This window comes from Rattus norvegicus, chromosome 1 (assembly GCF_021556685.1).
Source record: "Rattus norvegicus strain SHRSP/BbbUtx chromosome 1, alternate assembly SHRSP_T2T, whole genome shotgun sequence".
In the NCBI taxonomy this organism is placed as follows: domain Eukaryota; kingdom Metazoa; phylum Chordata; class Mammalia; order Rodentia; family Muridae; genus Rattus; species Rattus norvegicus.
In genome coordinates this window covers 132,980,728-133,002,081 of record NC_141534.1, presented here as the reverse complement: position 1 = coordinate 133,002,081, position 21,354 = coordinate 132,980,728, and the positions used below count along the sequence as shown (strand labels likewise).

The window sequence follows — 21,354 nt, the reverse complement described above, 5'->3', positions numbered from 1 at the left end:
GGGTGTATGTGTGGATGTGTGTGTGTGATGTGTGTGTATGTGTATGTGTGTATGTGTGTGTGATGTATGTGTGATGTGTGTGTGTGATGATGTGTGTGTATGTGTGGATGTGTGTGTGTATGTGTGGGTGTATGTGTGGATGTGTGTGTGTGATGTGTGTGTATGTGTATGTGTGTGTGTGTGATGTGTGTGTGTGATGTGTGTGTGTGATGATGTGTGTGTATGTGTGTATGTGTGTGTGTATGTGTGGGTGTATGTGTGGATGTGTGTGTGTGATGTGTGTGTATGTGTGTGTGTGATGATGTGTGTGTGATGTGTGTGTGATGTGTTTGTGTGATGTGTGCGTGTGGTGTGTGTGTGTGTGTGTGTGTGTGTGTATAAGTACGATAGGCACTAGGTGACCTGTTTGCCCTGTTCCATGTTATTCCCTTGAGCCAGAGTCTCTCACTAAACCTGAAGCTACAGTGGTGTCCAGCAAGCCCCAGCAATGCTTGTTTCTGTCCCCAGCCCAGCACTGAAGGTACAGGCACATAGCCATGCCCAGTTACAGTCAAGCCCAGTTACAACTGTGCTCAGCCTTTCTTTACATGGTTGCTAGGGGTTTGAACTCTGATCCTGACTTACAGAGCAAATGCTCTTACCTGTGAGCCATCTCCCTGTCCAGGCCTCCTAACCCCTGTGCTGTCTCTGCACACATCCCAGGTACTGTCTTCAGCCCCAGAATGGTTGGTTGTCTCAGCCAGGAGGCTCAATCTTACAATCGCAACGGTAAACATTCCTTCCTCTTCATGTGTCTGAGAAGCCTAGACTTAGATATGCAAACCCCCCAGAAGCCTACCATCTACACTGTCAGGGCAGAGTTTTGCCAGCTGGAACTCTAACGTCTTCAGTATAAATGTCTGCACCAGCTCCCTCCTCTATAGCTTTCCTCATATTTCCAGCAAGATCTTTCTAGAAGACTGGTGTGTTTCTGTCTGAAATATATAGATCTGAAATTCTCTCTCTGAGGCCGAAGGCTGTGTGCCAAAATGACTCAGTCACCACACACTGTGGGATTCTTTTTTGTTTTATTGTAAGTCAATGTGGCTTAGAATTTTACAAAGTCACCTCACATTGCACTGAACCCTTGTTTGCTACGGGAAAGGGGGTTACCTTTCCTAGCCACGACAGCCCCCAATGGTGCTGCAGAGCACGCCTCTTCCTTTCTGCAGGACAGTGCTTCAGCTGTTTGAGAGCTCAAAATTTGAGAGCATATCAGTTTTACCTTCTACAGTCAAAGTCAGAAAAAGAAGTTGGAGGGTATAGCAATAAACAATGCTTCACTGTAAGCAAGAAAAGGTTCTGTAGACAAAGAAAACCAAAGTAAATCAAGGGGAAATACTTCGTTAACCGGACACATAAAAGTATTTTAGTGAGACCTTTCACCAAAGTAAGAACAATAAACCAATAACTATGCCCTAAAGTGAGTAGAGACATTTTAAATATGAGATCACATTACAGATATAATACACATGGTGCTGTGCTCATAAAAACAAATATTAACTTAAGACTTGCTTTTTTCCCTGTTTTTCCTACAATTCTTTAACAAGATATTTTGTTGGGAACAGAATTCTGAAGAGTTTTTGTTTGTTTGCTTGTATTTTCTTATTAGCCTGAAGGTTTTAAAAACACGCTATTTTAAAAATTAAAAACTGAAACTCTCAGACCATTTAGTGTGCACAGGACTTTTGCTACTTAGGGTGCCTGACGGCCTGCTGGGCTCCTTACTGTTCAGTAGTCAGAAGGAGTTGGACCCTGAGACCACAACATGGCTTCCTCTTTCCACTTTCAAGAGTTCCTTCAGACCATGAAGCTCTCATGTATGCCACCCCGGGGCTGGCTTCCTGGGTAATATGGCTCAGTGAGCAACCTCTCTTGGATCCTACTCTCCTCAGTGGTCCCCAAGCAACCCTCATAGCCCATGGCATCTCTGTAAGCCTGAGGATGGGGCTCAGGGTGACAGCACAGGGCAGCTAGACACCAAAACTCCCTTCCTTCTACCCCAGGACCCTGCCAGGAAGGCTCTGGGGTCATCTGAGAATTACCCCTGGAAACAATATAGTTACAAACAGAAACAGACTTCTGGACTTTTGCACCTCCAGGTATCTTACACATTAAGAGCCATTTATAAGATGGGGTTTCTCACAGCACGCTCAGCCAGGGTTGTGTGTTTTGTCAAAGCTGGAATTCTAGTGCAGCGAAGACCACTAACACCTGCGGGAGACACTGGCACCCCTGTCGTCTCGCCCGATCCTTACTCTAACTCTGTGAGGTAGTAGAGCAGATGCCCTCAGAGGCCCTGTGCAGAGAAGCATCTCAGCTGGTTCTGGATGGGGGAAACACAACAAGAACTGACCCTGCCTGGAGAAATCTCTGAGCACTCCAGCAGCCTGGGCTGCTGGGCCATCCACTGGCATCCACCTTCTAACACTTATCACAGGCAGGATGACTGAGTTGGGGGCCACCTTGAGCAACATAGGAGACTCCATCTCAATAAAATAAAATAAAATAAAATAAAAGGCAAAATGGGGTCTCTGTGGGTCCACAGCAGTGGATAGGGGAGCAGTTCAGGCCCCCAAGGTCCTGGCAGCACACTGTGCTTCAAGCTAACGGCCATGCTGACCATTGGGAATGAGATGCCTGTTGGTCCCAAGGCCATTCTTCAAATACTCTGTCTCTTTGCCTTTGGTGTTCTCCTCCTCCTCTTCTTCCTCTTCTTCTTCCTCCTCTTCCTCCTCCTCATCTTCTTCCTCTTCGTTGTCACTCCTCACATCCTGGATGTTCTAGGTAAAGCATAGAATGGGCCATGAGTGACAGCATTGCAGGAGGAGGATCTCAGGAGTGCACACAAGAGGTCAGGCTAGAAAGCTGGCTCCTATTAAAGAGCCTCAATGCCCACATACCAACCATCCCAGGGGCACACCACAGCACAAGTCAGAAACAATGTAAAGACTGGAAAATTAAGGGCTGGAGTATGGACTCCTTAGTTTAAAATACGTGTGGTTTGTGTGTGTGTGTGTGTGTGTGTGTGTGTGTGTGTGTGTGTGTGTGTGTGTGTGTGTGTGTATGTTATATACATTCAAATTCAGCTCAGGATAGTACCTCAGGTCATGTGCTTGGCCAATCCACAGTGTCTTTTCTACACTCAACTTAGAATAAGAAAATGCATTCAAGGGAAGCGGTCTCCCTCCTACATTTGTCAAGATCTACAGACATGGAGGAACAGGTAACTTTATTCTGAATTCCCCAGAAATGCAACTGTGCATGTAGTCATAAGATCACATTTCGTTTTGTTCAGGACTTCGCAATTCCTTAAGACAGGTTACTAATGACAAAACTCCCAGTGGCATCTGACCCATGTCAGCTTTGTTTCTGCCTTCCCATCCATGGAAGCATGTGCATAGGACACTCATCTGTCAGCTGGGCTGTGCTTTTAGGCATAGTCTCTCTTTCTCTCTCTCTCTCTCTCTCTCTCTCTCTCTCTCTCTCTCTCTCTCACACACACACACACACACACACACACACACACACACACACACACTTCACCCATAAATGTACAAAGTTGTCAGAAATGTCTTTCGTCGTTATGCTTTTTTGACAGCTGGGGCACTGCTGTATTGCTTGTTTAGAGGTGTGCTATTCTACCTAGGAATTGAACTTCAGGCTAGTAAAGCTTCTGTGTCTTGTAGAATTGAGAATTGCTGGCTCTGGCTCTGACAATAAGCCAAAGCCAGACAGGAGTCTGTGGGTTCCCTGCTAATGAGACTGCGCTAGGTTGATGTGCAAGTGCGTGTCTGCTATGCACGACCTAATAATATAGATTTAAAAGTGGGCTATTCAAACACTAACGAAATATCACTTTATGTCCAATTTTGTTTTACATGTGACATTTTTAATATAACTAGCAGTATTGACATTGGAAGGGCTTACTAAGGGGCAGGTTGGACTGAGCAGTCAGTATGAACAGTAATATTCTCCACCATGATCACTGGTGATATGAAATATTCTGTTTACTTAATAAAGAGAAATCTGACAATGGTGAGTGTAGGAGGTTTGGGGCAGGTGACTTTGACAAAGCCACCACACAGCACAGAGCTACCCAGAGGGCAAACACGGAGCTCTACTAGCCCCTGCTGGACAGAGCTGGGTGTTGTAAGCACTGGGAGAGACAGTGGACCCCTGAGGCCTGTGACCCAGATCTGAGGGAGCCAGCTTTTCCTCCCTGGTTGAGTACTGGCTATCTCCTCACCCTCCTCAAACTCATCTTGACCTTGACCTTGATACCATCAGGGTTGGTCTTTGGGGATAAATTTTAAAAGAATTAAAATCATCCCTAATAAATAATTGTATTAAGTTAGACAAACACTGACATGTTCATTATATTTCCATTAAAATGGGTGTTCATCTGGATGTGCTGGAGCAGGCCTTTCATTCTATCACTCAGGAGGTAGAGGCAGGTGGAGCTCTAGGGGTTCAAGGCCAGCCTAATATATAAAGCAAGTTTCAAGTCAGCCAAGGATAAGTAACAAGACCCTGTCTCAAAAACCAAACAACAAACATAAAAAAAGATATTCAAGGGCCGAGGAGGAGGTGGCTTAGTGGTAAAGCTGTACAAGTCTCTCATCATCTGAGTTTGGATCCTCCTCCTCAAATCCAGAGACAGACACTAACTAGTCTGTTATCTTTATGTTTCTATGCCAAAATGGGAGGTGGAGACAGGAGAGTCCCCAGAAGTATGTGGGCTGGCCAGACTGGCTTAGGTAGTAATGGGTAATGCTGAAGAATCCTTGCCTCAAACAAAATGGAAGGCTAGGATGGACACCTGACATTGTTCTCTAACCTACACACACACACACACACACACACACACACACACACACACACACACACACACACACACTCACACACACACACTCACACACACACACTCACACACACACACATAAATAAGAAACACAATATATACTAGGACATTCACACACTCACAAATGTTCAAGATTTAGGAGTAGATTTGTCAAGTTATTAATGATTTACAATGTGTCATTTGAACAGACACTAGCTAAGGGATGTTAGAAAAATGAAATTCTCTAATGAGCTAGAGTTAGAAAAGCTTAAGATAAAGACCACAATCTATATTCTAGGAAAAAACTGCAAATCTTTCCATCAGTTAAAGAACCTAACAGAAATATGAGCCCAAGTGCTGTCTGTCTAGGGGGCTCAAAGAGTGCACACCCACGGTAAAGATCAGTGTTTTCTATAGCACTGTGCGCTTGAGTGTCAGCACATGCCCAACAGCGTCCTTGGAACCAGCCAACTCCGTTTATCTCACCACGATTCTCCTGTTGCATTCCAACCCAAATGCCAGGTTCTGTGTCTGGGCCACCAGAACTTGTCTTATGCAGATTGTTGGCCCTGGACCTTCCACAAATCAGAAAAGGTCCAAGAAAATGTGGTGCACACACAAGGATCCAAACCTTTGAAGAGTAGGCTGGTGATCTTGCTTCGGCAGCCACAGGGCTGGATGGACTCTGCGTGGATCTTATGCTCACCGAGAGACATGTGCTCCTCTTCTACCAGCTCCCACCTCAAGGTCTTGACAGGCCCCACCAAAATGTGTCTATTACTATTCTGATAGTATCCTGACCAACTGAGATCGCTTGCTCCTAGAATTAGTAAACAAGCATTCTAACATTCAGATGACCTTTCTCTAAAAGACTCCTTGGTTCTTCTAGAGCAGTGGCTCTCAGCCTTCCTAAGGGTTTAATCCTTAAATACAGTTCCTCGAGTTGTTATTTATTCCCTCACTATCTCACAATTGTAGGGAATCACGATGTGAATATTCAGTCTGTAGGATTTCTGATATGTAATTTTGTGGCCCAAAGGTTGAGAAGTACTGCGCTAGGAAATGTTGTTCACAACAAAAGATGGATGAGTATCAATTTTTCTATGTCTTTTATGACATTCCTCATCAATAAGCCTCTTTGCTCTCATAAAAGGTTCAAGAAACGTGTGTGGTGAGGAACAGATTGCTGGCTCTGTCAGCTGAGCTCTGCGGCCTCCACATCACTGGACAGGGCCAGCCATGACAAATGTAATGCCCGATGGGTCATGTGGTCAGAGAAGGCTTGCATTCTGAGGACCGACTTGAATGTACAGTCACTATGAGGGAAAGCCAAAGTCAGGGTTAGAGCATCCCAGACGCTAGCAGAAAGAGAGCCTAAATTTGACCTTCTGGTTTAAGGCATATCAAAAACAAAATTGTTCCTTACAGGGTATGTTCTAGAAGTTTGGCATAAGGATGAACTCTTCCAAAGACTAGCTCATTCTGGGACCTGGGGGTCAAGTTTCATTCTTTGGCATGGAATTGTGCAATTTCCCATGACTACTTGTTGAAGAGACTGCCCTTCCCCTGTTAAGTGGTCTCTGTGGCTTATAGCAGAGTGAGTGACTTCTATGCTCTCTGCTGCCACTGATGCATGTGCCCCCCCCCTTTTGCCTCAGGTTTGTGTCTGTGGTAAGTCTGGAATTCTGGAAGTAAGGGTTCACAGGTTTCCTCTTTCTAGGGTATTTTGCTTCAGCCTCTGGATGGATGTGACCTCATGAATGACCTAGTCATAGTTCCTTATTTGCAGAAGAAAACACGAGCAGTTTTGTGCTGGTCCACATATACAAGATGCTGTCTCTTTGGCTTCAGTGGCGGATACAAAAGTTGTTTTGTTTTTTTAATACTGTTCCAACTCACTGATGTAAAGTAGGAGGCTTTTATTTTCTTAAATTATGAACAAAATCTAATAAAGTTATAATAAAAATTTCATTTAGGTATAATTTAATTATTGAACTATTAAATTATAATCTGTTGTTTGATTTCTAATTCCTGAAGAGTTTTTCGTTTTACTAACTTTTGCCAATGAGCTTCAAAGAAAAGGCTAGTTTTAGGGTCAAATAGATTCTGAATGGCATCTTCAGTTTTCAAAGTTGAAAAAAACTGGAGATTTCAGACCCTTCTTGTCACAGCCTGGTGATGTCCAGCCCAGAACAGACTGAGGAGCTTTTGACCGACCTTCCTTCCTCCCACCTTCCTTCCTTCCTTCCTTCCCTCCTTCCTTCCTCCCACCTTCCTTCCTTCCTTCCTTCCTTCCTTCCTTCCTTTTTTCCTTCTTTTTTCAAAACCAAACAAACAAAAGGCACAAGGCTTCTGTCAAAGCCATCAGATTATCTAACATACATAAAAATACACTAGAGTCTGGTGGCCACCAGCTGCTGGTGAAATGACTTCACTAATAAATATGATTTGCTTTGGAGATTAACACTTAGAACTGCAGTGCTCTCTAAATAGCCACACTGTGCCTCCTGTTCATCCTGTACTGAAAGTTCCTCATCCCTACCTGAGTAGAGACATATGGGACCATTTTAAACAACAGCAGAATAATCAAATCTCCTGGAATTTAGGGCAGGACAATACCTTGCTTGGCTCAACAAGATGAAGCCCAGAACTCCTGTTTTAAAAAGTGTTGTTTAGTTTCAAATATTAATATTCAAGATTTTTTTTAAAAGCCATAGAATCCTCATGTACCGTTGAGAAAGAAAAACTCGGTGACAGGAAAGCAGGCAGGCTTTAAAAGGCACATCACCACAGACTGATAAACCACACAAGGCACTCATCAGGGAAATGAGACCAACAAAGGGAGATGAAACCTTACTTTGTCAAACTGGCAACCATGAAGGAGTATGATAAAACACCAAGGTGAAGAGTATGAAGGAAGAGGAGACTCTCACACATACGTCTTGAAACATCCTTTGACAGCATCCAGTAAATCTGCCTGCAATTCCAGCTTAGGTGCTCTTAGCCATGCCCATGAGGAAGCACATCAGTGTGAACAACGAGGAGACACGCAAAGGACAGGTTCTATAGATTAGATAATAGCACGTGTGAAAAGTTTGAAAATACAATGTCTTCACCTACACACAAGGGTAGTCACAATACAAAAACATGGGGCTGGGGGACGCACTGGCTTCAAGAGTGCACACATCTTCAGATGGGGACGGAAGAGCGGGAACGGGAGACGTGGCACGCACTGGATGACCTATCCCCCTTCGCCATTTGCTCCTGGATCGTTCCATCACACTCAGAGCAGGCATTCAGATGCTTGTTCAGTGAGTGAGCAAGTGAAGGAATGAGTCTACATCCCAACAACTCTAAGTACCATTCAAGTGCGGATGGCTTATACACTCATATCCATAACAGGGACCTGTCCCCTGGGCTTCAGACTCCAAGTTTTAAGCCAGCTCCATCACTCAGCTGTCCAAAGAGCTCATCAAGTTCTCGTGTTCTCATCTAGTCTTCCATATTTCAGCAAATGGCACCACCAGTCACTCAGCTGCACATAGCAAATCCCCCAAGGTCCTCCTCTTGCAGGAGACTTCATTCTCCAGTCTGCAGGACTCGGCCAGCAACTTTGATACAGGCCCTGCAATCATCGGCTTTCCAGAAACTGTCTCAGCTACTTCCAACCGGTATCAAATCTCTGTGGCCAGGCTCCAGCGAAAGAGCTGGCCTGAGGCCTTGGAGTGAGTGGGGCAGCCGTCAGCTGGGCGGAGGCATAGCTGCACGGGGGTTGCTCCCTTGACACCTACTGACCTACAGACCTTGGCAACAGACTTGTGACCGACAAACACTTCACATAGTTCCTGCTGGAGTGCTGCGTCCCCATCTCAGAGGAGCAGGGCTGCTATTGTTGGCAAGATTTCTGAATAAGGAAAATTCAGAAGTATCATGCCTGCTCTCCTCTAAGACCAGGCAAATTATGGTTTTTGACAACCCCAGTCCACTGGTCCACTTTCAAAGGGGAATGGGAAATACACCACTCCCTACTGTGTTTCAGAAGAATGGCCATTATTTGAAGCTGTTCTATACGAGAAATGCCCAACCCAGGAGCCATGGGAAGGGTAGAGTCAATGCTGAGATTTGGTCCTCCTAGTCTCTAGTGCCTCAGGGGTAGCTCTGCTCTAGAGCTCAGCGGCCAGCACTCTGGGTGCCTAGAGCTGCTGTGTTCTTCCTTTCTGCTTCCCGTGAGTTCATCCCAACTCAGTTTACCCTGTGTGCCAGATACACATCATCTTAAGCTATCATGGGTGATGGGTGGGAGATTCTATCTTAGGCTCTGACTACAAGGCTGAAAGAAGCTGTTTCAACCAGAGGAAACCTTGGCACAATTTCTTCTATGAGGAAATCTCCCTCATTAATGTACTGGCTAAACTCAGAGACCAGATGTTGTGTCGCTCACAGCACTTCCTGTGGACAGCAAGAAGCATGCATGGCAGGGCAGGTGGGAGTGGCTAGCACCAGTGTTGTTAGTTGGCTCTGAGTAAGACCCAGCTGTGTGTGACCTGAAATTGAAGTGGGAGTGGCAGTGTGGTGGGACAAAGAGCATTTTGGGAAGAAGGAAGAGCAGGCATGCTAAGACAATCCAAGTCATGGGTTCAAAAGAGGCACCGTTCAAGGTATCAGGGACTTATTGGTGACAGGACAGAGAAGGCCCCTCTCTCTAGTAAACCGCTCCAGTGAGGGCACTGGTGTACTTAGAATAGCCGTGTGGAGTTTGGAGGACAATGGATCCAGTCTCAGGTGCCTTCCTTGGCTCTTGGTTGGATAAACTCAGGGAGGCAGGGGCTAGGGTCCTGAAACTCAGTGGCTATCTGAGACCAATGACTTCTAGGTTTTACATCTTATCTTTAAGAGGAACGAGGAAATGAAAATAGGAAAAAGATAGAATGAATATAGATTTATTATAGAAAAATAAGAAAAAACTCCCGAGAGTGTTTTATGATGGGAATAGGGTGAAGAATAGAATATCTCTGTTGCGAGTCGGCCATCTCAGGGGTACATTGCGGCCAAGCCAGTAAGAAGTCTGTATGCCCACGCATGCTCCTCAGCTCAGCCAGAGAGTCGTTTGTCCATTGAGGGATGAGCTGAGCACACTGCATGACTAGTTCATGATCTACCATGGGCCCTGCTTGCTGTCTAAGAGAGCTGCTCCTGTACCACGAGTGCTCCTTGCTGCTGTGTGGAAATGGCTGGAGAAAGTCGGAGCAGCCACAGTGTAAAGAAAACAGTGGTGTTGCCTGAGATGTAGGAGGGGTGCTGCATTGGAAGAGCCTCAAAGGCCCCTGGGATCGAAAGGGATCTTGAGGGCATCTAGCCAAGTCTCTCTCGGAAGTTTCTGTGTTCTTTATGACAACCTGAACAAAATATGTTCCCATGCCTACCTACCTGCAGGTGTCCCTACCTTCTCTCTCTCTCTCTCTCTCTCTCTCTCTCTCTCTCTCTCTCTCTCTCTCTCTCTCTCCCTCTCCCTCCCCCTCTCCCTCTCCCTCTCCCTCTCCCTCTCCTTCTCCCTCTCCCTCTCTCTCTCTCCCTCCCTCCCTCCATCTCTCCCTCCCTTCCTCTTTCTCTCAACACTGTCTCCTTTCAGCTTTTACTTATTTTTTCTGAGTTCTATCCCTTTGGGGTAGTAGCAGGGAGAGTACACTTCTTTCAAACACTGTTATTTTTTTTTCTTAGTAGCTAAAGATAGTTAATTCCTCATCTAGCTAAATATTCCCACTCATTACAGTTTAGCTATGGTGAATCCTCAAGAGCTCATTCAGTGGATGCTGCTCCTTAGTACCCTGCTGGTGAGAGGTATTAGAACCTTTGAGAGGCACGGCCTATAGAAGATGACGGTCCTGTGAGTGTCTGAGCCTCAGAACCATAAGCTAAATTAACCTCTCTCCTCTATTAGGAACCCAATCTTGGGTACTTATTATAGCCCTGGAGAATAGACTCACACAGCATGTCCTTCCACTGCTGCTTAAATGACACCTTACCTAGCCCTGCCCTGCACCACACACGGGCATAACCGCATCTCTGTTACTCCTGGATGTCCAAGCTTCTTCATTGCTACCTATCTGAGCAGCCACACTTCTGGCTTCATTTTTGCTATGATTTTAGTATATTTTGGTTCAAGAATGTCTATGTTTTCATTAATTAGTGTACATGCTCTGTCTATTAGTTAAGGCCTGATCTATATTCCTCAAAGAATGTCTTCAAGAAAAACAAACTAAACAAACTTGGCAACGAGGAACAGAGAAACCCTACACACCGGTGAGATAGATGCAGTGCTCGCTTCTAGCAGGTGAGTCATCTCTGCCCGCAGGGCTTCCTCACTCTCCCGGGATGACATCTACAGCCGCAGCTTCAATAAAACCATGGCTGCGTGTTTGAGGCACTGTAACTAAACTCAGTGCCTGGGAATCTGCGGCTTTGCAGTAATGTCAGGAGCCCAGGAGGCTGTGTGTGACTCATAATGCCCCGCTGCTTTGTGAATGACTCCACGTCTCAAGCTGCACTTGGCAGTGAAACAAAGAACACTATAATAAGCATTTGAAGCTATTTTAAAAGCAAACTTTTAGCTTTCACTGTATTAAAAAATGCACAGCCAGGCAAAGAGTTCAATTTTCTAAGCTACTAGCAAAGCACACCTCCCTTTCTGTTGTAATAATTCTCATCATCCAAGTTGACGAGGTTGCAGGGAAGAGAGACTGCTGTATTATTCTTTTCATCTTTCTCCTCGCCAGCAATGTGCTACATTTAATCAGGTTCTTTCCACCCTGGCCACGAATGGACATTTTCTTTTTTGGCAATGTGGAATTTTCTAGACCAATGCTTCTCAAGTTCAAATGTGCATACAAATCGTCTGTGGTGGTGGAAGCGCCGCAGATGCTCAACCACAAGGGCGCTGGCGAGCCCTGGGGTGCTGTGCTCCTAATCTCTGGGCATTGACAAGGTTGATGGTTGCAGATGCTTCTTTGGCTAGCAAGGCTGTTTGCTGAGCCATGGATGTTCTCGAGATTGTTTTTCTCCATGGAAAGAAAATATCGAAGCCAGAGTTACCTGGGCTCTTTTGTGTTTCTCTGATTTTAAATTATCTTTTTTCCTTAGTAGTGATTTCCTACATTTCTTTATTAACTGTCTGGTCCACAGAGGCAATATCATAAACTCATAACTATGCTTTACTTCATATAATAAGTGGTTCTACAAGGAATTAATAAACTGGTCATGGTGGTTCTCACCTGCAATCTCAGGTCTCAGTAAGCAGAGGCAGGAGGACACAGTGTTACAGCCAGTTGGGACACACAGGAAGTTCAAGGCTAGCCTTGGCTACAGAGTAGACTGTTTGAAAAAGAAACAAGAACTACTCGTTTTCTGAAATGAATGACACTTTTTGTTATCAAGAACTCACTCTTTTACCTTCTTCTTTCCTGCTATCTGCTCAGCCTGCATTCTGAGAGCTTTATCGGTGTGAGCTTTACTCCTCTGGAGCAAGAAAGCACTGCTTTTGTTCCCAGACTTCAACAGCTGAAGCTGAGCGGCCTGCAGGACAGAGGTCTGGTGTAGAAGTGGCTCTGATCCTCAGAGGGAGACCCAGCAATGGAAGTTCACCCATGGAGACCTTTCCATGATGAAGGAGGACGGGGATTCTCTTCATTCAATCTGGAGGACCTCGCCTGGGATGTAAATCAGTCACTTCCACAGAGGGAGACGACCAACTGCCAAGGCCTCCAATGTCTGGGTCCTAACTGCCTCATTTGTCTTGTTGATTTAGTTGCCTGCTTTGGGGCCTGACTATAAGCATCCTTCTTTCTTTCTTTCTTTCTTTCTTTCTTTCTTTCTTTCTTTCTTTCTTTCTTTCTTTCTTTCCTTCCTTCCTTCCTTCCTTCCTTCCTCCTTCCTTCCTTCCTTCCTTCCTTCCTTTCTTTCTTTCTCTCTCTCTTTCTTTCTTTGTCATCTAAATGCTCGGCAGTCCACATAGCCAGTTAATCTGAGGTTCTAGCATCCTCATAGTATAAGCAGTATACCTTATTGCATGACGTTCTTAAATATGAGTAGATAAAAACCATGACTAGACTATTCCAGGGGCTTTGTGCTGTAGCGCAGTGGTAGAGCACCTATCTACCATGCATCAAACTCTGGGTTCAATTTTCAGCCCTGCAAGGAAAAAGGCAAGTGGGCAGACTGACTGGTCGATGGGTGACAAGAGCTGATGAAATAATGACTTTTTCACAAACTTCCTTGAATTCCTTGAAAGATCCTCCCAAGTGACTGCTGTCATTTGTTAGGCCTTTGTCACGAATGCTATGCCTTCCTTCTTCTGAACGAAAGGCTCAAATGACAACTTGATCAAGCAAAGCAGAGCTTATGAGAAGAAAGTTCATTAACCTCCAAGTGGTCAACCCCATGCAATCCCAGCTAGGCAATGTGGCTGCCCCTGTGAAACACCGAAGGCCTCACTCCCAGCTCCAGCTCAGTATGCACCGATGGCACAAATCCATGTGGGAGCAAGTGGTGTAGGCAGAAGAGCCATCGGAAAATTGGCCAACAGGCCCGCCTGACCTTGCATTAGGGTAGACCTCAGGATTGGAGCACAGCTCCTGGCTCTGTGTAAGACGGAGGTCGTCAGGTGGGGGAGACTCCGAAGCACACCTTTGGAGGCGTGGCAGGCACCATTCGCCTACATGGTGGAGATGGGTACAGGGTAACAGGGTGGTCTCTGAAGCTATGCCATGCATTCTATGCTGCTTGGTGAGGCCTTGCTCAGCTCAGACACTGGTGTAAATACTGCTTTTGAGGCAGAAAGTAAGATATCTGACATTAGAAACAGCTCCAATGGGGCGAAAACCGGTCTCATTGAAAATGTCAGCACAGTCTGGCCCACACAAAAGCAACCATGTCTAAGGGACCTGCAGTTGGCATTGATCTTGGTACCACCTACTCCTGTGTGAGTGTCTTCCAGCATGGAAAGGTGTAAATAATTGCCAATGACCAGGGTAACTTCACCATGCTGAGCTATGTTTCTTTCACTGACACAGAACGATTAATTGGGGATGTGGCCAAGAATCAGGTTGAAATGAGCCTCACCAACATAGTTTTTGATGCCAAACATCCGATCAGATGTAGACTTGATGATGATGCTGTTCAGTCTGATAGGAAGCACTGGCCCTTTGTGGTGGTGAATGACGCAGGCAGGACCAAGGTCCAAATCAAATACAAAAGGGAGACAAAAGTTTCTACCCTGAGGAAGTGTCCTCAATGGTCCTGACAAAAATGAAGGAAATTGCAGAAGCTTACCTAGGAAAGACTGTTACCAATGCCGTGGTCACAGTGCCAGTCTACTTCAATGACTCTCAGTGACAGGCAACAAAAGATGCTGGGACTATTGCTGGCCTCAATTACTTCAAATTATCAACCAACCAACTGCTGCTATTGCTCATGGCTTAGATAAGAAGGTTGGAGCTGAAAGGAATGTGCTGACCTTTAACTTGGGAGGTGGCACTTTTGATGTGTCAATTCTGACTACTGAGGATGGAATTTTTGAAGTCAAATCAACAGCTAGAGACACCCACTTGACTGGAGAAGACTTTGACAACTGAATTGTCAACCATTTCATTGCTGAGTTTAAGCGAAAGCACAAGGACATCAGTGAGAACAAGAGAGCTGTCAGGCGTCTCTGCACTGCCTGTGAGCGGGCCAAGGGCACCCTCTCCTCCAGCACTCAGGCAGTACTGAGATTGATTCTCTCTATGACCTCCATTACCAGGGCTCGACTTGAAGAGTTGAATGCTGACCTGTTCCGTGGCACACTGGACCCTGTAGAGAAGACCTTTGAGATGCCAAACTAGACAAGTCACAGATCCATGACATTGTCTTGGGGGATGGTTCTACCAGAATCCCCAAGATTCAGAAACTTCTGCAAGACTTCTTCAATGGAAAAGAACTGAATAAGAGCAAACACCAATGAAGCTGTTTCCTAAGGTGCAGCTGTCCAGGTGGCCACTCTATCTGGAGACAAGTATGAGAATGTTCAGGATTTGCTGCTCTTGGATGTCACTCCTCTTTCCCTTGGGATGGAAACTGCTGGTGGAGTCATGGCTGTCCTCATCAAGTACAATACCACCATTCCCACCAAGCAGATCCAGACTTTCACCACCTACTCTGACAACCAGCCAAGTGTACTCATCCAGGTGTATGAGGTGAAAGGCCACAACCAAGGACAACAACCTGCTTGGGAAGTTTCAGCTCACAGGCACCTCCAGCACCCCGTGGGGTTCCTCAGATTGAGGTTACTTTTGACATTGATGCCAATGGCATCCTCAATGCTCTGCTGCAGATAAGAGCACAGGAAAGGAGAACAAGGTCACCATCACCAATGGCGAGGGCCGCTTGAGTAAGGAGGACTTGAGCACATGGTCCAAGAAGCTGAAAAATACAAAGCTGAGGGTGAGAAGAGAGAGATAATGTTTCCTCCAAGAACTCACTGGAGTCTTATATTTTCAACATGAAAGCAACTGTTGAAGATGAGAAACTTCAAGGCAAGATCAATGAGGAGGACAAACAGAAGATTCTTGACAAGTGCAATGATGTCATCAGCAGGCTGGAAAGGAACCAGACTGCAGAGAAGGAAGAATTTGAGCATCAGCAGAAAGGCCTGGAGAAAGTCTGCAACCCTATCATGACCAAGCTGCACCAGGGTGTGGTGACATGCCTGGAGGAATGCCTGGTGGCTTCCCTGGTGGAGGAGCTTCTTCAGGCCCCATCATTGAAGAGGTGGATTAAGTCAGTCCAAGTAGAGGGTATAGCATTGTTCCACAGGGACCCAAAACAAGTAACATGGAATAATAAAACCATTTAAATTGGCACCGAAGAGAGAGAGAGAGAGAGAGAGAGAGAGAGAGAGAGAGAGAGAGAGAGAGAGAGAAAGGGAGGAAGGAGAAAGAAAGAAAGAAAGAAAGAAAGAAAGAAAGAAAGAAAGAAAGGAAGGAAGGAAGGAAGGAAGGAAGGAAGGAAGGAAGGAAGAAACTGAGCTCCAACAGACAGAGATGGATGGAACTGAGGCCATCTGGAACAAGGTGAGACCCTCATTTCAACTATCTCCCTCACTCTTCCAAAACAACTTCAGAATCACCATGGCCATTTTCTGAAATCAGAGAACATGGGTAAGAAGAAGAAAATTACTTCACCAACCCCAACACTGTATCCACAGTACTCAGTGTGGGAAGAAAGCTAGAGAGACCTAGACACAAGCAGAACAGAAGTGCAGGTCAGGGGAAGCATAAGGAGAGTTGTCCCCTAAGGGAAAGGGAGGCTGTGAGTTCCAAGCTGTGGCTTTCTTGCTCTAAACTATACCTCAAACTCTAAGACAAGATGTGTTACCATAGATGCATGGAGCTTAAGAGGAATTGGGTACATGTAAGATATTTTCTGAATAAATATGCCTTACTATTTTCTTACATTTAAAATTTTTTGCATGTGTATATATATATATGTGTGTGTGTATATGTGTATGTATATATGCAGTGTGCATATCTGTATGCATATGTGTGTTCATGTGAGTATAGCCACATATATGTGTGCCAGGTGCGAATATGCATTTGTTCATGAGTATGTGGAGACCTGAAGCTGCTATTCATATAGGGCCTTTAACTTGTGCCCAGAGCTTGTGGGTTGTCTAGTCTGGCTTGCCAGTTTGTCAGAGAAGTCCCATTTCTGCCTCCCGACAGCTGCGGTTACAGGAAGTCTCCATGGCTGTCTTGCCTTTGTATGGGTTTTGGGAATCTAAAATATGGTCTTCACACTTACTGAACAGGGCTTTATGTACTTAACCACTTTCTCCTTCTTATTACTTTTAAGCATCCTTAAAATGAAATGTACATGTAACTTACAAACTATGTTTATTGGGCAGCTTTGCCCTTAGGGGGAAAAGTCAGAAACAAAGAAGGAGCCACCCAGCCATTACACTTCACAGGAAACAACACAGGCAGTACACAGGCAATCGTTACTGGGAAGGCACAGCACCGTGACTTCTGCTTCTGCCCAGAGCAGGACAGTGGAGGATTGTACTGCCAGTTTAAACAACTACAAAAGCTAGACTGGCATTGTCGAACAATTGGTTTTAGACTTGGTGTAGAAAGCAGCTCAGGCTGAGTCTTGAGAAAAGGAGACAGAGTTCCACAGCTTTTTGTCTTCTTATGTCCAGATTCTGGCCCACAGCCAGAGGTAAGCGGACGAGAATATCTCCTACATTCACTGAGACTGGAGCTTTTTCTGGACCTCACAGCTGAGTTACTAATACACCTTGAGGGCGCATAAGACTTAAGACTGTCATCCCACTGGGTCTTCAGCCTGTTTGCTTAAACTTCTTTTAAGAGAACAATGTAAAAACCAGCCTTTATGTGCCTTGGATTTCCCAAGGCATCAACTTTTACAACCGAAGCTAATGTATAGCTGTAATGTTATGTACTCTTTCACGTCCCCGGTTCAGTGAATGAGTGTTTTGTCTGCATGTATGTCTGTGCACCATGTCCATGTGCCTGGTGGTCAGAGGATGTCAGATCCCCTGGAACTGGAGTTCTGCACAGTTGCGGGCTGCCACACAGGTGCTGAGAATTGTAAGCGCATGTGTGTTTGTACGTGAGCTGTGGTAAGCATTTGCAGGAAGCAGCAGATAGTGGCCTTATAAAATGAGCATCTGCCATAAATGCCAGAAGCAGCATTTCAATGTTGACTGATAGTGTGTTGTTACCTGGGCCAGTTGGAGTCAGTAACCTAATCCCCTTTAAAAGTCTGTTAAAATTTTTCTGTAAAGTGGCAAGGCATGGTGGCACATGCCTTTAATCCTAGCACACAGGAGGCAAAGGCATATCTCTGTGAGTTCAAGGCCAGCCTAGTCTACAAAGCCAATTCCAGGACAGCCAGGGTTCACTGTCACCAGAGAGAGAGAGAGAGAGAGAGAGAGAGAGAGAGAGAGAGAGAGAGACTAGTCACAGATTCAGACTCACACAACAGAAGATACAGGAATAGCAAACCAGAGAATTCTAATTGGGCCACTCTTATTTAAATGCCACCAAGAGTCTTAATGCAACACTGACACATTAATGGTGATCCTGTGTTCATTATCAATGCATTCAAACCCATCACACAGAGGGCCACTGAACTGAGGGAACCAAGTTGGAGTTCCAAGGCCAGCCAGGGGGTAGAATTTTATAAGGAGAACGGTGGAGAGAGAAGGGATGTGAGCAGCCTGGGGAGAGCACACTGCCCAGAGAGTGCATGTGGTGAGGAAAAACCACCCTAGGCACAGGCTGGGCGGATGGGAGTTGGCAGAACAAACCCTGCCTGGAGCTGTAAAGGGCCAATGAGACCCTGGTTCATGCACATCTAGGGGACATTAAGGACTCTACTTAATGGGCACAGACTAAAAGCCATTCTGGACTCACCTTACCAGCATTCAAGTCTTGGAAAGACCACAGCTATCATTACCAATCTAGTTGCCTTCAAAAACAACAAAAATTCAACTCCATTTAAAAGAATCCAGAAAAAATAAAATCTAGCATTTGACAATTTTAAATGGCTTGTTTTGAGTAAAAAGACAAATCACAAAATTTGCAAACTCAGAAATATGGTGCATACCCAGGAAGAAATTCACTTAACAGGAACAGGTCTTGAAATAAAGAGTTTGAAGAAGAGTGGTATCAAAACAATTACTTGTAAGAGCTGGAGAAATGGCTCAACAGGTAACAGCAGTTGTGCTTGCAGAGGACCCAGGTTCAATTCTCAGCACCCATGTGACAGCTCACAACTGCACATAACTCTAATTTCAAGGGATCTAATGCCCTCTGACCTCCTCCTGCACCAGGCACATAAACATGATGCATAGACATATATGTAGGCAAAATATTCAAACACAACAAATCTGAAGTGTGTGTGTGTGTGTGTGTGTGTGTGTGTGTTCTATTCAAGGATGCAGAGGAAAACCATATACCATGGAAAGAAATATAGAAGTCATTTTAAAGATCAAAATGAAATTTATAGGGATAAAAATGAATATTTGTAATAAAAAATTACATTAGTCAAGACTAACCACAAGTTAAATGCTGTAAAAGAAAGGACCAAAGTACTGAAAACTGCCACAGAAATGATCAAGAATGAAGCACAAAGAGGGGAAAACCCAAAAGTGAAGAGAGTCGAATAACCCGTGGCCAAGTAGGCTATACATGAAGTTACAGGAGGAGGAAGGGATGATAGAAAACCACGAGGGCGAGGGATGTAGCCTGTGGTGAAATATCTGCCCAGTAACACACAGCACTGGCTGGTCCTCTGCACTTCAGGGAAAACATATCCGAAACCTGAATTTGATAAAAATTATGAATCCATAGATGTAAGAAGCTTTAAAAGAATCCCAAAGCTACAGGGAAAGGATACATCATTTAAAATAACAGTGGTAAGAAGCCAGAGGACGAATTACAGACAACGTACTAGCTGGAATACTATGGAGATACTATGGGAGCCAGGGCCAGAGTGCAGGCTGAAGGCAATGATGGAGAGGAGGAATGGATCCTCCAGCTCCCCAGCATGGACAGCTCCCGAGCCCACAACCCAGAAGTAATAAAGAGTCCACCGACTTTCTCCAAAACCAAAGCCTAAGGTGGACGGCACCTAGAGAATAGCACAGAGGCTTTCACATGGTCTCCTGTCTCCTCACCCAGGAGTACCTCTGCATGCATGACGTATGAACATACATGGGAGAAACAACCTAAGAGAAATGGGAGCACAGGAGAATAAGTGGAATTGAGACTGAATGGCAAACCGGGCTGCATGGCCTCATGCCTATACCACCACCACTGGGCTGCATGGACCTATGGCTATACCATCACCATGTGCTCCAGGCCACAAAGACTGCAACAGACAGTTCACATATAGCATGTTGCCCTCACCTAAACTCTGTAAGGAAAGGATAGTTATTAACAACAAGGAGATTTTAAAAAGTAAAGACTCCACCCAGCCTCACATCAGAGGTGGTGCCTGGGACCCCAAGCCCTCTGATTCTTCAGGTACCTGGCATAGAGACATGAAATTCTCTAGGGGTTGGTATCCGGATTCAGCAGGGAAGATGCAGATCATAGGGTGATGCTGCCCAGAAGCCCTTTAGGAGCATGGTGGAAGGCACAGGGATGAATGTTAGCACAGGCAGCAAAGAGCCATCTTGTTCAGAATTATGCTCCTGCCGCAGAAGGCAGCACATGTTCAGTGACATCCGCAAAGGAGACACCTCTGAGGGGCCACTTAGCTACAGCACTTTCTATAGGGTTGACTGAGGCTTTGGTTGCAACTTCTTCCCTGCCCAGTCCAGTACTCTCATTGCATCACAGATGTGGGAGAACAGAGTACCCTAAATGCTCATGTATGCGCACACACACACACACACACACACACACACACATCCATCCAAATGGTATACGGAAGAAACCGCCCCAGGCCTCCTGAACAGTTTCACGGAGCCTCGCCCCTTCCTTATCCCTCTCTTCCTCTGAACACACAGTTCCCGGGGCCTTTTCTAAGGCCTGGAGCTCCTTCACATCCTTCACCCCATCTTGCACTCACAAAGTAGGCAACTCATACTTGTTCGCTTGTTTTCCAGGTGTACTGGAGGTGACCATGCAAGCGTCACCTAGGCAGTTACATGATAGCATCAGTTCTGACACTAGTCAATGGCTCTAATGAAGCTGGGCCCCAGTGGCAGGTGGGTCAGACACAACTAAATGACAGGGGATAGCCAATCTCATGTCCCTGAACAAAAGTGCATACTGGCTGTTTGAAACAATCGTGAGGCCGTGAGCTGCCCTCCTGCTCTCTTATGTAGTAGAGAACGCCGCTGTAAGAACACAGCTCCTTAGAGAGCAGAGCACCATGATAGCATCCTTGATGCTCACAAAAGAGAAGGCAGGATCAAGCCTTGCCTCATAAATCACTCGGGCACTAAAGCAAAGTGTTCTTTCAGCTTCTTTAAGTTGTCATGAATAATGTTTTCTTTGTGTTACTTGAAGCTCTCTCTGAGATTTACTCAGTGGGGCTGAGGAGGTGGACACAGGATGTGGCCACAGAAAATAGTTGGAGATTAACAAGGACAGTGTTGACCAGCATGGAGTCTCCCTCACACCTGCGCTTACCAATCTCTTTGGCCCAAGAGTCCTTTAATAAAACATTCACTTCCTGGAGCGGGTGGGTAGATTTATTAACTAGCCATGAATTACATGAATTGTGTCTGGCCCTTTGTCTAAAGTCAAATTCTATAGAAGACATCTGCATGGACTGACTCTCTCTCTCTCTCTCTCTCTCTCTCTCTCTCTCTCTCTCTCTGTGGTGTGTGTGTGTGTGTGTGTGTGTGTGTGTGTGTGTGTGTGTGTGTGTGTTTTAATGCTAAGAAAACGGTGACAGTCTGC

General features: G+C 45.4%; 1 protein-coding gene across 3 annotated transcripts in view; it reads right to left on the bottom strand.

Moving 5' to 3' along the window:
• Positions 1–1,050: 1,050 nt before the first annotated feature.
• Cers3 (ceramide synthase 3) overlaps positions 1,051–21,354 on the bottom strand; it is a 105,282-nt gene continuing 84,978 nt past the window's right edge. For all 3 annotated transcript variants that reach the window (NM_001127561.2, XM_087582055.1, XM_087582056.1), the window contains 1 exon segment: positions 1,051–2,822. In NM_001127561.2, coding sequence (NP_001121033.1) covers positions 2,646–2,822 — 177 coding nt within the window. In that variant the 3' untranslated portion in view covers positions 1,051–2,645.